The sequence below is a fragment of the Notolepis coatsorum genome (assembly GCF_963971535.1).
Source record: "Notolepis coatsorum genome assembly, chromosome: 4".
Taxonomy (NCBI): domain Eukaryota; kingdom Metazoa; phylum Chordata; class Actinopteri; order Aulopiformes; family Paralepididae; genus Notolepis; species Notolepis coatsorum.
The window spans coordinates 47,264,412-47,282,205 of NC_140168.1; the positions used below are offsets into that span (position 1 = coordinate 47,264,412).

The 17,794-nt window shown below is 42.6% G+C and overlaps 1 protein-coding gene across 1 annotated transcript in view; it reads left to right on the forward strand.

Moving 5' to 3' along the window:
• Positions 1 to 17,794, forward strand: part of nudcd1 (NudC domain containing 1) — a 67,633-nt gene that overhangs the window by 11,187 nt on the left and 38,652 nt on the right. Inside the window, exons 4-5 of the mRNA XM_084313504.1 lie at positions 1,042 to 1,237; positions 2,190 to 2,372. Of these exons, the coding sequence (XP_084169630.1) occupies positions 1,042 to 1,237; positions 2,190 to 2,372 (379 nt within the window). The remainder of the gene's footprint in view (positions 1 to 1,041; positions 1,238 to 2,189; positions 2,373 to 17,794) is intronic.

The window sequence follows — 17,794 nt, forward strand, 5'->3', positions numbered from 1 at the left end:
TGTTGTATTCGTCATTCTACTACATTCTCCAGTGTCGTGTGTAGGCTCCTTATAGTCTGGTAGGTGAATAATGCGAAACACTGGAAATGTCTGGTTTGACTTACCAATGAGGGTTTTTGAGCCAGAGCAGAGCAACTCCTACAATTTAGAGCAGACTATGTAAGTAAGTAAGTCCATTTTATTTATATAGAACCTTTCAAGATACAGGATCACAAAGTGCTTTCCAGTCAAAAAAACAAACATCATCAGCAATACATAGAACCAGTCAAACACACCAACTAGAAAGTATAATACAAAGTAAAACCAAGATAAAACTAGCCAAATGGCTGTCTGAACCGTAGCTTTTTTAAAAGAGTCTCATGATTATATTGATCTGTAATGAAGGATTCTCTCAATAATAATAATAATATTGTACCCATTCTGCAATCTGTTAATACAATTTTCAATCAATCACCTGCGCAGTGATTGATTGAATGAAATTTGTATTAACAGATTGTTAAGGGGATGCAGACCAGAGAGACTTTCGTTTAATTAAATTAAAAAAAGTGAACCTTACTGTCATGCACTTGTCCTAATAAACTAACCTACACTGTAGCACTCAACACTTTGATGAACATTGTTACTCAGCTGATAGAGTTGTGCCCTTCCTGATGAGAACTTGTAAGTCACTTTGGATAAAAGCGTCAGCTAAATGACTAAATGTAACCCCTTATCTATATCATCAATATCAGTGCCTCACTATTATATTTTTCATTGGCTATTTCAACAGTTAGTTAAAAGGAACACGCCAACATTTTGGGAAATTAGCTTATCGTCTTCTCCAGAGAGAGAGAGAGAGAGAGATACAAGAAGATATATACCAGTTTCCTCTCTGTGCGTTCAGTAGAAAGCTATCTGGCTGCATGTTAGCCTAGCTTAGCACAATGAATGGAAGCGGACGTGACCTGTTAGCCTTCGGGAGAGGTGTTAGTTGGACAACGCCTAGGCTAACCGGTCATGTCCGCTTCCATTCATTGTGCTAAGCTATCCTGTGTCTTCCAGCTGCTGTTCAGCGAGGAGCTGGGGCAGCAGCCCTTCACCGTCCTCCACAGCCTGTCGCACGTCCAGGCCGGGGTCCACAACCTGGAGGTCCTCTTACTCCGCATCCAGAAGGACTCGGGCGACGACGACGACGGCAGGGGAAGCGGCTACTCTGTGGCTCTGGAGTGGATCACTGTTACCAACACTGCAGGACAGGGTGTGTGGTGTACTGACCCTATCATCTTTTTTTATTTAATTTTTTCTGTTTGTACAGGAGGATCAAAAAAAGAGACCAGGCTTGAGATAGGTCAATTGGGTATGTAATAAATTCAGATGGACATCTAGTTATAAATTCAGCTTTTAATTAAGATCTCAATATCAATCTTGTTATTTCCCAGTCATGTGCATTTCTGCAATTAGTGCGTCCATAATCCTGTACCCGAGAGAGGAATCCATGTTGATTAAAGGGCATGCTGGGAAGTTAAAGTGCTCATAATTGAGTTTCACTATTCAGTCGCACGTGGTGTTAAATTTGCCCCGACGCAATCCTTGGCCGGGGGGGGGATTTTATATGAAAGTTCTCTTTGCATTTGCGCTGAATGAAAAACTACCCCTGACTCATGATTAGAAAGGGAGATTGAGAGGAAATCTATGCAGCCGTTTGAGAATTCCTCCTTCCTCATTTAATGACTTTTCTAGATCCAGTCGCTTGATGGCTTGCCAGCCACTGCTTATGCTTTTGTCGTCTGGCTTAGTGACTCAAGAGACCAGACTAAGACCAGATATTGTCTGTCCGTGTTAATAAGCCAAGCCAGATTTTCACTTTATTTATACATTTCTTTAAATTGTTATTTGCACTTGTTCACATGAAAGTTCTCTCAAAGTTAATTATGAATGTATGCTACACTTCAACTTATACCTGTCCATGGTACAACATCACAAAGGGAAATACTTTCAAATAAGCTTGTTAATCTTAAGACCTTGAGACTCTCTTCAGGTAACAGCCCTAATTGCGTACCTAAATAACATTTCAGACTGCCCAATCCTTACCAAGAGTAGGCACAACACATACAAAAAGAACAATATTTGAGACCTTTTAAAACAGATTTACGTGGTTCTTCATCTGAAGGATGTCTAAATGTTTCTATGCTATGGTGTCCAACCCTCAGACCAGGAGAAGAGGTACGAGGTGAAGAAGAGGAGGGTCCTGATGGGGAAGTCGGTGCCCCACTACGCGGCGGTGGAGCCCCAGGGGAAGGGGCTGATGGTGGCCTCGGAGAAGCCCTTCGTCCTCACACACGTGGACGGACAGCCTGTGGTGGAGCCAGAGGCCATGGAGGTGGAGAAGACAGGTGGGTCTTAAGGTGCTCCCATAGTCGAGCGGACTGTACACGGACTGGACTCTGCGGAGGTCCACTGGACTCTTTGAGCTTTCATAGTCGAGCGGATCTCCGCGGACCAATATCCTACATGTCTCGCGACAGTTTACACCTCGCGCCAGTTTGTGTGACACCAAGTGGGTGCCGCGGATGTCCGTGTGTCAGAAAATAGGAGCTTCGCACTTGGACTCTGCATTGGGTCTGCTTTGAGTACCCTTTGGGTCAGCTTTGAGCCCGCGGGAGTCTGCTCCGTGTACGGTCCGCTCGACTATGGGAAGGGCTTTAGGGTTAGGCACCATACACGCATACTAGAAAAGCATTGCGATACCCATCCGTCAAAAACCATCCAATACGGTGCGGCTGGGTGGCGCAGTGCTGTGACTCCTACTGGTCAGTCGGGGCGCCTGTTCAGCAGGGAGAGGATCTGGGGGAAATAGCGTGAACCTCCGCATGCGTTACGTTCCCCCAGTGAAACTCCTCGCTGTCGGGTGAAAATAAGTGGTTGGCAAACTAGTAGTTCTTCACCCTCCCCAGGCCGACAGTGGGGCAATGCGCGCAACGACCAGGAAGGGAATTGGCATAACGACTAAATTGGGATGGGTGAAAAATACAGAAAGCCCGAAAATAAATCTAATAAAAACCAGTCAATACTCCATTTTATTAGTATCGATACTTTTAGAATAATAGACTGATGCCGTATTTTCTACGAGTTGAGTGGATGCTTGACTGGAGGTGTGTGTGTGTGTGTATGTTGTGTAGTGGGCATGTCAACAGTGTCAGCTGAACACACACAAGCTATTTTCCACATTGTCTGTCTATGATTCTGCCTAAAGCCAGGACTCATCAATGCGAGCGTTTTCAGGCGGGTACTGTATCGGACGGTAGTAAAAAAAAAAGTTAAAGTGTTGATATTGTGTGGACTAGTGGGTCCACACATGCAAGTTCTAACACAGAATATAGGGCGGCAAGGTGAACCACCTAAAAGATAGCGTATTTGATCTTTAAAGGCTCAGCCATTGTCCAGACGTACCATACATAGACTGGACTCTGCTGAGATCTGCAGGGACTAAAATGATTCAATAGTGGACCTCAGAACACGTCCACATAGGCACGTCCACACACCGCTCAATTCTTCTGTCAGAGCGTACCTAGTGTTTATGTACAATATGTCTCGGCAGCATGCGCACTGGTGAACAGTGATTGGTGGATCAAAGTGCTGGTACGCCTAGACTATAAAAGGCAAAGGGCCGCGGACTGTGAGAGGAGGCGTTGTGAATTGTTCCGTGAGTCCGATGCACCAACAATAAAAGCAGTCCTTCCCAATTCAGTCTGTGCAGGTACTTGCAGCAATAACCAGTCTTAAGAACAGGTTTGATGGAGCCCAACAGACCAGATTAACAGTGTTGTAATTAGGGATGCACCGATCCGACTTTTTCAGTCCCGATACCGATACCTGGGCTTTGGGTATCGGCCAATACCGAGTACCGATCCGATACCCATTGTTCAATTAATAAACTGTATGCCTCACTGTGTCGAAGAGACTGAGATCATTCTCTTGTGCAAGGCAACATCAGGCATGACTTAAAACATTACTTTCCTAACTTAGTGAAACAAAATGTAACAAATTAACACAGATATAAATGTACTGAATTGTTATTTATTATTTTATCTATTATAATAAAATAACAAAACAAAAAATATATCCGCTATATATATTTTTTTTTTTTTAAATTACCGATACCCGATCCAGCTATTTTAGTCATATCGGGGCCGATATCAATATTGGATCGGTGCATCCCTAGTTGTAATATACAGCTTTCCAATGACGGCTTTATATATAAATGCTGAATCCAAAGACTCAAAAGGGCACTTCACCAAAAAACAATGCTGATGTATTTTGCACATAATTTCACACACATCCAAAATCTCTAAACGGATTACAGCTCAGTTAAATAAGGTAGCAATCCCTATAAAACAAAGAATAGCTATTTTTTTCATCTACCGGTACATCATTTCGGGATTCTGTAATTAACACAACACAAGGATTCAATGTCCCCGATGACATCACTGGTGGTGGCCATATTCAAACTCATTTACTCTCAATAACTGTCAAACTAAATTAATATGTGCAAAACTGTTGAGAGCATTTGGATGTGTGTGAGATTATGTGCAAAATAAATCAGCATTGTTTTTTGGTGAAGTGCCCCTTTTATGATTTTAATCATTTATCTAAATGCCTAGAGGTTGGAACCTAGATTACGGTAGATTCAAAATGGAGTTTATTACAGATGAATGATTGCCTTCATATAATTGTAATGAATCAATCAATCACAATGATGAATTCTGAATATAGTTATATAATATAATGTAACTAGGGATGCTCGATATTGGCTTTTTTACCTATACCGATATTGTCCAACTCTTAATTTCCCATACCGATGTATGCAGGGTTTCCCCCCCCAAAAAAACGGAATAATTTCAGGTAATTAATAACATTACATATCTCTTGTCGTGTAATTAACACATTATTCATACTTTGACAATAAATAAAATTATAATTTGTTCTTACTTGCTTGCCTGGGTAAATAAAGGTTAAATAAATGTAAAAAAAAAAAAAATTTAAACCGATACCGATATTTTCCTATTTTCCTATTTGTATGCCAATATTGGCCGATAATATCGGACATCCCTAAATGTAACCCATGCAGTGTATTACAGATTAATACTCCCCCCCCCCCCCCCCCCCCCCCCCCTTGAATTATGCTTCTGAAAAATAATCACACCTAATGTCCCTTGACTAAGACGGGGAGGACGTGACCCTCTTTGCGCCGCCCCTGTGCCTCAAATAGATTCGCTATCAGCTCTATCTTTAATCTTTCAAAATGTTCAGTTGCTATCGCTATTAGCTCTATCTTTAATTTTTCAAAATGTACAGTTGCTATTGCATGCACTCATCTGTGTTCCACTACACACATGAGTGCATGCTTACCAACTGTCCGTCTGCAACACTACTATCACCAACATCTAAGAAGGGAGATCCCCCCTTGAATGGCCCTTCTAAGGTTTCTCTCCTCCACACTGCCTGTGGAGCTTTTTTCCCTATTGTTAGGTTTTAGTGAGTTTTTCCTTACCTTCGCGTGGGGTATGTCTGGGAGTGCTTGCATTCTTTCATTTATTTGCATTCATCTAAAAATGTTTGGACCTTATGGTGTTCTTGTTCTGTTCTTGACTTATTGTTATGTTTTCTTCTTGACTTGTTTAAAGAAGATCTGTACGGCCCATGGGGACATTAACGTGTGTTGTCGGGCCCTATAAATAAATACATTTGATTTAATACCTAATCCTTAATTTTATTAAAATAGTCATCTGATTATAGTATTTTAGTATCTGACTCCTCAACCCTGGTAAATATCAAGTGACTGACTATTTTATCTTAGCATGTCTCAATATCTTACATTACCCTCATGTTTTAAAACCTGGATGAAACGCAGCCAGGTAAAACGTTGTATCACGTCGTTTTAGAGGAATAGAGGATCGACACTCATTAGCAGATAAAAGCTCTGGTCTACTGGACACGGATGTGGAGGAATGCCATATGTTTTATGCAGACCTCTTATAACTCCAGATTCTTATTCGCTCTATGCACTGACTTTAAATGAGTGTTGAGTGGTGACCTTATTCAGTCCTTGCTATTATATACATGCAAATTAAAGTAACAGCACTTTCAATAACAGATTTCACACTGCTTACAAAAAAATTAAATGTCCTCCCACTGTTACATTTCCCTTTCCTCACAAACTCAGGTTAAGAATTTGTGCAGCCAAGGGGCTTTGATGTGGAAACAGTGTGAAATACAAGCGTGACCTCGGCTCTGGGACCTGAAGTTCTCGGCCGTTCCCTCCGTGAAATACTTAATAATAATGGCCAGAGCCTCTTTACTGATTCCCTTCTCAGCTTGTTGCTGTAATGAGATTCATGAACTCGAAGTTGGTGTCATTTGTTGTCAAGGGACATTCAGTCACTTTGTTCATCTCCCCTCGAGAGCTTTAGGTGGAGGACACACGAGCTGACTGGCTGCCTGGGTTGTAGCCATAGAAACAACGAGCAGCCTATTACAAACACAATATCTCCAAATAGAGCACTGTTTTGCTCAGACTTGGTTATCTGTGTGCTACATAGTATATCCTTCCAGCATGTTGATTTCTGTTCCCCCATGGGGGTATTTATCCTGAGATGGTGAACAATGCCCCTACAAGGGATCTTTCTTTCTTTCTTTCTTTCTTTCTTTCTTTCTTTCTTTCTTTCTTTCTTTCTTTCTTTCTTTCTTTCTTTCTTTCTTTCTTTCTTTCTTTCTTAAAAAAGATTGAAAGCCAAAATACAATGGCATGTAGACTAGAACGTTAGAAAGTTTGGATTATTTCACACTTTTAAATTCCTGTTATTTTCATCACGTCGTATCACGCCCCCTAGCATTATTCACGTTTTTCTTTTAAAATGGCTTCACTTATCAATTATTCTGTTTTAGAGGATCAACACTCATTAGCAGATAAAAGCTCTGGTCTACTGGACACGGATGTGGAGGAATATGTTTTATGCAGACCTCTTATAACTCCAGATTCTTATTCGCTCTATGCACTGACTTTAAATTAGTGTTGAGTGGTGAGAATCGTGACTTGGAGGACCTTATTCAGTCCTTGCTATTATATACATGCAAATTAAAGTAACAGCACTTTCAATAACAGATAAAATAGAATAGAATGATCTTTATTGTCAGTGTTAGTGTTGCAACGAAATTTTAAATGCAGCCCTAGGTGCTAGCCGTCACACAGTCCTAGATCATAAAAAACACAGTCCTAAACACAGTATTAAATATAAAAACAAGAGTAAGGCATAATAGACATAACATAAACATAGACAGGGGGGTATAAAAGATAATTGCACTATCCCTTAGTGTTGTGTGTGGGGGGGGGGTGCAGGGGAGATTGTTGTTTAAAATTTTAGCTGGTTTAGTGCACATAAAAACTAAACTTCAGTCTGTTAGTCCAGGTGGGCATGACGCTGAACCGCCTGCCCGAGTGCAGCCGTATGAGGTGTTTGTTGCCCGGGTGGTGTGGGTCCTTCAGTATTTTGACTGCCTTCTTAACACTTCCAGTGCCACTGGTTAACATGGTAAAACGTGGTTAAATGCCAGCACCCACTTCAATGATAGCGCTGTGAACGCATAATCTATGTCTTAAATTATGTCTTAAATTATGTGTCTAATCTGCCCGTCGTTTATCAATGTCTTGTTTGCAGTCAACATTGTCGAGACGGGATTGTTTTTTAATCGCTTCATTTCCGTTTTATAGCATTTTGAAAAGCCCTAGTTTTCAAGTAAAATATAAAGATTACGTGATAAAAGGCATTTTCTGGAATATTCTGGAATACACAAAAACGTTGTAATTTTTCGGCCTATTTACCGTAATTCCTCTAATAGTAACCGGGTCTCAAATACAAGCCGGGTCTCTATTAATGGCCGGGTGCGCTCTTGAGCTAAGCAATTATAAGCCGGCCTCCTAATACAAGCCGGGTTACTAATATACTGAGCTGCATACTGAGCTTGTAACTGAGGGGTACAATTCCCTGACTGTATTGAATAAGTATGGTATCATTAAACCACTACTGCCTTATGTACATTACTACTGGCCATACAGTACACAGGTATATGAGATGAACACCTCCACAATGACACGGTTCCACAACAAATATGGGTTAGAATAATATTTATTAGCAGCACGAAGATTATCTTACATTACTTGAGAATTAGAGTCGCGCTTGTAAGGCGAAGAATGTGCATGAATAGGTCAAGAGCGTAAGTCCATTAGAATATTACGCAGGAGATAATGAATACCACCTGTATCATAGGAATTATATCTATGGTACACTAGTAGGGCAGCGGGAGATACTAGTAGGGTCCCTCCGGTTGTAGGCCAGCAGGGGAGAGGATTTGTCGGTAACGAAAGTCTGGGTCAACGAAGAATAAGGAGACTCCAGGTACAGGAGACAGTGCAATAATCTCTTGATCCGCAGACGAACAACAGCTATTCTCCGGTATGCAGTGCAGCATGGAGGAAAGCTAGCCAGCCTCAGGCGTCCTAGAGGCGGGCTCGACGATGCTCCTCACAGGGTAAATCCCACACAGTTGTGGGTGTAGACGATTCTCCGCTCCATCAGATACAGGACCAAAGCAAATATAATCCAGCCGAAAAGGGCTCTGTAGTCGTCGGGTAGGTTATCCAGTGTACATATCCACACGGTCCTCGTCTAGGGCTCCTCGGATGACGGTACCAGGTTAAGCCGCCCAGCCTGGATAAGCACACTAGCTAGGTACGAGGAAGCGTTGGTAATGCTGGTCACTGTAGAACGGTAGCCGCACGATACACTATACATAAATAGACTATTACTGAATAATAGAATAGGTCGAACTCGACGGTACAGCGTTAAACTCTGACACTTCAGCTATCAATTCGCACGCGGTCTCAAGGCTCTATTTTGGGGCAAAACGGGCCCACTTCACAGCACGTTGTATCGTGGTGTGAGGCTTCAACTTATTGGGTAACATACTTCTGTATTCACCTGCGCCGTATTTATACGTTAGGTGAACAAACTAGTACCAGCCTTATTTCTGTCTCGTATTCTTGCGCAGAACCGGGCATGTCCAGGCATGTCTTGGCGGTGACTTTGAACTAGACATTGGGGGTATGGCCATGGCGCCTAGTGGATCGCTGTCCAATAGGAGAACGAAATATTATGGTCTGTACTAGGTAAAAGGGATATTCCGTGTATATGTACAAAGAATACACAAGGGATATCAGACGATATACAAATACTATGCAATATATATCAAGTAATAAATATATATATTCGGTTTAATCTGATCCTTCGTAACAGAGCTAGTTACTTAATTTCACTTTGAAAACGTTGAAATGACCAGTGACCACCTGTAATTGCACGGTTTACTATTTCATACAGTACTTGGTTTCAATAAATGAACCCAGTACATTTTACTGGGTTCAAACTGACACAAAATGTTGATTTATTCATTATGATCCGTTTGAAAATTTGAAATATCGGCCTCCCTCTTATACAGGCCTCCTCCTAATACAAGCCTGGTACCCGCTACAGTTGAAACAAATACAAGCCGGGGTTACTATTAGAGGAATTACGGTATGAATAGTTTTCAAATAAACGCTAGATTATCGATAGTATATGTGTACTTATGCACGCTATAGAAGCGGGCTGAAATATCGATTATCTCATTTCCTGATCGCTCACACACACACACACACGCATAGGGAAAACGCTGATATCTCTGTGAAAATAGCTCTGATTATCCCAAGAAGTAAAATAGATTCCTTACCTCAGATCAGATGTTATCCAACAAGATTATTCCAATTCCTGATCGCCATTCCAAATATCGATTGCGTTTATTGATTCAGCATTGGGTACTGTAAATACATAATCCATGCGTTTTCCGGGCCGGCGATCACAATGGATTCTTCAGGTGGCTCGATGGAAAAGTAAAATGAGGAAACTGCCCCCCCCCCCCTTCCCAATTTAGCTCAGAGAGAGTCTGCAACACTAACCTGAGGCTCGATTGATGAAATATGAATTCAAATCGCCAATAAAAAAAAAAAAGACAAACAAACGCTATATAGCGTTGGCGGGCACTCAACGGTCGGCATGAACTAACGACAAAACACGTGGCTGGCATCCAAAGTGTTAAGACAGCGGGAGTTGTATAGTTCTTCCAGTGAGGGGAGAGGGCATCCAATGATTTTCTGGGCCGAATTGACGACCCTCTGGAGCGCCTTCCTCTCTGCGGCTGTGCAGCTGAGGAACCACACGTTGATGCAGTAGGTGAGGATGCTTTCCCCAGAGCAGCGGTAAAAGGACATAAGCAGGTCTTGTCTGAGGTGGTAATTCCTGAGTATTCTCAGCAGGGGAGGAAATTAGGCCACTTTACTCGCCAAATGCGAGTATTTTTTACGTTTGGCGAGTGATTCATGAAGACCACTCGCCAGTCTGGCGAGTTGACAGTGCCACGAGAGCACTGCACAAGACCCGCGGACATATATAATGTTTAATAAAAGTTCCCGCAGTACTGGCCAACCCGCGGACATATATAATGTTTAGTAAAAGTTCCCGCATTACTGGCCAACCCTCGGACATATATAATGTTTAATAAAAGTTCCTGCAGTACTGGCCAACCGCGGAAATATAGAATGTTGAATAAAAGTCCCGTGGTACTGGCCATCAGTCAAGGAAGCACTCGCAAACAGATAACGTTAAACACAGAAGATGGAAAACAGACAGACTGAGCAACGGGGAACTGCATCCAACCCTAGTACAACTCTCGAGTCCAAGGCAAGGACACATTTAAATTACAGAGGTGTATGTTAGTCTATTGCGCACCGGACTACGACGTAAGGTTAGACATTTTATTTCATGCTCAAAAGCCCCTGGCTTGCACATCGCAGTCACGAAAGGGGCTAGCTCAACCAGTGCACAACAGCAGACCAACCCAACTAACGTTACCACAACACTTGACGCTGACGGTACTTCACAGCACTGTCGTAAGGCCACCGTGCCGTCTTAAAGGCACAGTGAACACTCGGATGCATACACAACATTGACGTGGCTTGACAACCGAGGTTCAAAGTTAACTTGATTGACTGATTGAAAACTTTATTAACAGATTGCAGAATGGGTACAATACAGTACGGCTCAATACACACAATTGTTAAGGGGATGCAGACCAGAGAAAGACTTTCGTCTTGTTTACATCAGGGTCCCCCATTTTCAATTCATCATAACATATGACATACACGACATACAGATAGACAGTACTGCTACATCTATACATTTCACATCTATCTATCTATACACTTCACAACATACTTCGGTTTTTTTCTTTCACTGCCCAACCCAGTCCAGAATAGATCCCTCTTTCATGTTAATATGTGTTATGCTAATATTGTGAAGAGTAGAGACTGTTATTAATGTTTTATGCTAATAAATATTTTAAAGAGTAGAGACACGGTGTGATTATTACTATGATTGAAAATCAATTTAGACGAAGACATACAAAGAAGTAATTATCACAATTAGCGATTTTTTTTGGCTGGTAAAAAATCTGTTTGTCTGGTAAAAAAAATCAAGATACTCGCCAGTTGGCTGGTAAGCCAAAAAGTTAGTTTCCTCCCCTGATTCTCAGGAAGTAGAGTCTCTGTTGTGCCTTCTTCACGATCGCCTTGGTGTTGGTTCTCCGGGTCAGGTCATCCTCCAGGTGGACGCCCAGGAATTTAATGACCGAGACTCTCTCCATGCATCCCCCGTCGATGTACAGGGGCTGTATGTCGGTCTTCTTCCTCCTGTAGTCTACGATCATCTCCTGGGTTTTTAGCTTATTCAGCTGCAGGTTGTTATTTTTGCACAGGGCTGACAGCTGCTCTACCTCATCGATTTCATACTGCTTACAAAAAAACTAAATGTCCTCCCACTGTTACATTTCCCTTTCCTCACAAACTCAGGTTAAGAATTTACCAGTAACTGCACCACTGGGCAAAAAATGCCCTTGTAAGTTTATATATACAAAATATTAAATTGGGATTACAGGTGCAAAAAGTGCCTCCCAGAAAAACATAATAGAAAATGGAATATAACTAAATCATGTTTTCTACCAAATCAGTGTCCTAATTGTCATTGAAATTACTCTCATAAACCCCCCCCAAATCAGTTAAAGTGGAAAAAGGAAATGTCCTACCATTCACCAACCCTTTCTTACATTCACAATAACTTGCATATATACTGTGAATGGGTCTGATATTGAGAGTCTCAGAATATAAATACCTGGGTATCTGGCTAGAAGAAGAATTTACATTTTAATATCATGTGGGCGTTCTTGCCAGTAAACTGTGGCAAACGATTTACTTTTTGTATAGGAATAGAGCCAGCTTCCCTATGATTAGCACAAAGAGAGTTGTTGAAGCAGTTTTCCTGTCTGTGCTGGATGTAATTTATAGACATTCGGCGGCTTCCACTCTTAAGCCCTTAGACTCTGTATATCACTCAGCCATTAGATGTATCACCGGTGATGGTTATGGTACTCACCTTTGTGACTAGGGATGTCCGATATTATTGGCCTACCGATATTAAAATGTAATATCTGTATCGGTTTTCAAATTATTATTATTTTTTTGACATTTATTTAAACTTTATTTACCCAGGCAAGCAAGTAAGAACAAATTCTGATTTTATGTATTGTCAAACGTATGCATAATGTTGTGTTAATTCCACGACAACAGATATGTAATGTTAATTACCTGAAATTATTCAGTTTTTTTGGGGGGGAAACCCTGCATATATCGGTATCGGTTGATATCGGTATTGGAAATTAAGAGTTGGACAATATCGGATATCGGTAAAAAAGCCAATATTGAACATCCCTAGTAGTAGTTGTGACTTGTATGAATGGTCCTCCCTTGCAGAGAGGCGAGAGCTGCATTGGCATCCGTTTCTATATGAAGCCATAATTGGAGATTACCAAAACGATCATATATCACTTCTCTATTTGAGTGGACATCTATGGTACACGATCCAATGGTTGGCATACGCTTGAGTTTTCTACTTGGGAAATCGACAGTTACGTATGTAACTACAGTTCTAAGAATCCTGGATGACTGCCAGAGGCGGTGCTTTAAGCACTGAATTGAGCATTTAGGTCAAGTATTTATTCAGGCATTCAGAATAGTCTTCTTGACAGGCTCCACGCTTCCTGTCTGGGGCAGGAGGTCTTTCCTGTCTGGGAGGTGCCACGGTGGGCTTTGGAACAGCCTATGCAGTAGAGGAAACCATGTCCTCACTGGCCAGAAGGGGGCCACCAGCAGAAGCCTGTGGCCTTGCTGAAGAACTTTCTGAAACGTAGGAATTAGCAGGAAGGGGTAAAGAAGACATGGCCAGCCGTGAGTGTCCTGACCCAGAGGGCTGGTCCCCTCCATCAAGGAGAACCAGAGGCGGCTGCTTCTGATGCTTCTGAGGAAGCGAGATCCACGTCTGCCCTGCCAAAGAAGTTCCAGCTGCACAACTTTTGAGTTGCTGAAGTCACTGCTCCCTTGTTGGAGGCTTGTGATAACTCCAGTACATTGATGTGCTCTGCGCAGTCCCCCGCCGACCACTGTCCCCGAACTGTTCTGTTCTGCCACACTGCACCCCATCCTGAGGGACAAGCATCTGATGGGACGGAGCCCATGGGGACGCCCCCCGTCATACAGGACCTCTCCCTCCATCAGCGTCTTGTGCCTGTGCCACTTGACATCCAGACAGTAAGCCCAGGGGGACAACTGTTTAGGAAGTTCAAGTTCCTTTTTATTGCCACACAGCCAAGCTGCCAGTTTGCCCAATAGGCGAAGGAACAGGATGTAAGAAAGGAGGGAAGGATGTCTTCCATGTGCCTTGGTCAGTATATGTATTGTATTATGTTAGGGATGCTCGATATCGGCTTTTTTACCGATACCGATATACCGATATTGTCCAACTCTTAATTGCCGATACCGATATCAACCGATACCGATATATGCAGGGTTTCCCCCCCCAAAAAACGGAATAATTTCAGGTAATTAACATTACATATCTCTTGTTGTGGAATTAACACAACATTATGCATACTTTTGACGATAAATAAAATCAGAATTTGTTCTTACTTGCTTGCCTGGGTAAATAAAGGTTATAGAAATGTAAAAAACCGATACCGATATTTTCCGATATCACATTTTAATGGCAATATCGGTAGGCCGATAATATCGGACATCCCTTTATGTATTTATATGTATGTATGCTCAACGTCATTGAATTAATAACATGTGGACAACGGTCCACTTAACGGATTCAGACCAGAAAAAGATAACAAACACGTCTTGAAGGTACAGAGGAGGTTGAATAGTAATGTCGGCTTTGCAACCTAATCCTTTTATCACTACTCTTTGTTTGTCCTCCTAGGAAGAGAGACTGCATTAGATGTCAATACATGTAGATCACACACATCTATAAAAGAGCAGCACAGTAAGGGGTGTTTTTGAAGAGCGTTATGACGCGTCAGTGGTAGTCGGGGGTCAGCGTGAGCAAGAGGGATCACGGCAACCCCATGCTAGCATGATACCACAGACTGTTTAGACACAGAGAGAAAAGAGAGCGCACACAGACGGGATCAAAGAGGGAGCACGAGAAGTTAGGTTATAATATCTCAACGAAAGTTCCCATTTTTATTGCTTTATTTCACACTTTGATCTTATAATGTGTCAACTTTGTACGGTGCGATATCGAGACATTTTACGTTAGGCTAGCTATATAATAATAATAAATTTAATTTATATAGCACACTTTAAACTCAACGGGATCTCAAGGTGCTTCATGGCAAAAGGGAAAATAAACATACTGTAGGAGCAGTAAAAACAGGCCCTAATGGAAGGCAGAGTAACATACATGAGTTTTAAGGCAGCAAGGGAGTCTGAGGCCTTGACGGATCCTCGCAGCTGATTCCACAGGCGGAAAAAGCATGGTGCCCCATGGTTTGACAGCCTGGTGCGTGGGATGGCGAGGAGGTTTTGGCTGCCAGACCTAAGTGATGGATGCAGGTTGAGGGGAGAGGAGGTCTTGGAGCTAGGTTGGGCCGGAGTGATTAATGGCCTTGTAGACCAGCAGGAGAACCTTGAAGGTTATCTGCTGGTTTATTGGCAGCCAGTGAATGGAGTGGAGGACTGGGGTGATTTGTTGGGTTTTCCGGGTTTTGGTGAGGACACTGTTCTGGTCGTACTGTAACCTCTGGATGGTTTTGGAGGGAAGGCCTGCCAGCAGAGAGTTACAGTAGTCTATGCAGGAACTGACAAAGGCGTGGACCAGTTTTTCGGCATCAGACTGGGCAAGTGAGGGTCTATGCAGGCAACTGGCAACTGCACCTCCTCATCCATCACGCTCAACATAGGGGCCCCCCAGGGCTGTGTTCTGAGCCCCCTCCTCTACTCCCTGTACACACATGACTGCGTAGCACAGCGGAACAACAACACCATCATCAAATTTGCTGATGACACAGTAGTGGTGGGCCTGATCTCTGCCAACGACGAAAGGGCCTACCTGGAAGAGGTAGAGAACCTGTCACAGTGGTGTCAGGAGAACTGCCTCTCCCTGAACGTCAGCAAAACAAAAGAGATGATTGTGGACTTCAGGAGGTCGGTGGTCAAGGACTACAGCCCCCTCAGCATCGACGGGGCACCGGTTGAGAGAGTGAACAGTTTCAAGTACCTCGGAGCCCACATATCTGAGGATTTGACATGGACCACACACATTGACAGTGTTGTGAAGAAGGCACGACAACGCCTCAGGCGCCTAAGGAAGTTCCAAGTCAGTCAGAAGATCCTTAGGAACTTCTACTCATGTACAATAGAGAGCATCCTGACTGGCAACATCACCTCCTGGTTTGGGAATAGCACTGCACAAGACCGTAGCAGACTACAAAGAGTGACACGTTCAGCCGAACGCACAATTGGAGGGGGGCTTCCCACCCTCCAGAACATTTACAACAAGCGGTGCAAGGGGAAGGCTAAGAGAATTATTAAGGACTCGAGCCACCCGAACAACTGCCTCTTTGAACTGCTGCGGTCAGGCAAGCGATACCGGAGTCTTAAGGCGAGCACAGAGACTCAGAAGAAGCTTCTATCCCCAGGCCATCAGGCTGCTAAACGAACAATAAACACTATGCAACAACCATCAAATGCACACAGCACACACACCCACACGCACACACTCACTTAAACAAACAACACACTGCAGCACCCACTCTCCACACTTTAGATCACACAAACACACTTTATATTTATTGATAAAGGATTTGCACTACAACTCGTACACCTACTGTAAATTGTACCTAAATTGCACCTCATCCTATTTCTGCCTTGCACTATATAGTATTGTATATTAGTACACTACACAGTATTGTATATTATATGGTAACTCGGTTACGTCTACTCTGCATCGAACATTGTACATATGTCTATATTGAACACTGACCTCATTTTTTTTTACTTCTAATTTACATGCTATACTATGTTATTTTATTTCATACTTATCTTGTCTTGCACAGTCTCTGGAGCGTAACAGTAAGAAGCATTTTATATAAAAGTATTCTGTACTTCTGTATGACAACTATTAAAGAAACTTAACTTATGTTTAGAGATGTTCCTCAGGAGGTTTGACAGACAGTTTTTTTTGTGTGCATCGAAGGACAGTGATGAGTCCAACTTTACACCCAGGCTGGTGCCAAGTGAGGAGAGGGGGATGGAGTGGTTGTCAATGGTCATATGGGTGATACCGATATAGACTGTGTGATACTGTATGTAGTCTATATTCATTGTATTCTGACAGTTATGCAAATAAGATATATTTGAATTTTTATTGAAATTGAGAGAACTAGAACAGTGCCCGTCCATTTGGAGCAGACCAATTGCTTGGCCCCTGGAAGTGAGAGACCCGCGGTCTGGCTGCCTGCAGCATTCTCCAGGAGCGCTCATCTGATCGACTTCACAGTCAACACTGCACTCCCTTGGGTCCTCAGCAATACACCTGCCAAACGTAAAGTCTGTTGTTATAGCGCCACCATCTGGCCAAACGGCACCAATTTCAACACTGCACTGGGTCCTCTGCACCCATTGAGCGTGAAGTCTGTCGGATGAACAGTTTATCCAACACACCTTTAGAGTTGGATGAAAGGGGGTTGGGAGTTGTGGGGGCAGTTCACTCCTCCTCATTATCTCTGGTCAGTCAACAACAGAAAGGAGGGATGATGGTGATGACCTGTTCCCAAAGCCACACAGCACCTGGCCGAGCAGAATGTGTGTTGGTGAAGTCCAGTAAATAACTAGGCTGGGTGTCGGAAAGGCAGGCCCAGTGGCCTCTCCAGATCAATCTCTGTGGGCAGTTATTTTGGTATTAAAGAGAAAGGAACGTCTCTCACGTCCAGTATGTTAGGAGCCAGGAGTGTGTGTGTGTGTGGACTTTTTTTTATCAAATTATTCTAATTTGTTATACATATTTTTCTAGATACAGTATATCACATAATTTTATTATAGTTTAGGTGGCCATATATTATAGCTGTTAGATGTTAATGATGATGATGATAATTACATTACATTACAAGTGTTATTGAAATATCCCAAACGACAATCAAAACATGCATTTTTGAAAGCATAATATTGGACATATCAACTGCATTTTCAGACTTGTGCTGAAATACATTCACAATGTGCTACAGTTTACGTTAATATACACCGTGCAACCTTACACTGGGCTGGCAATTGAATGCAAGC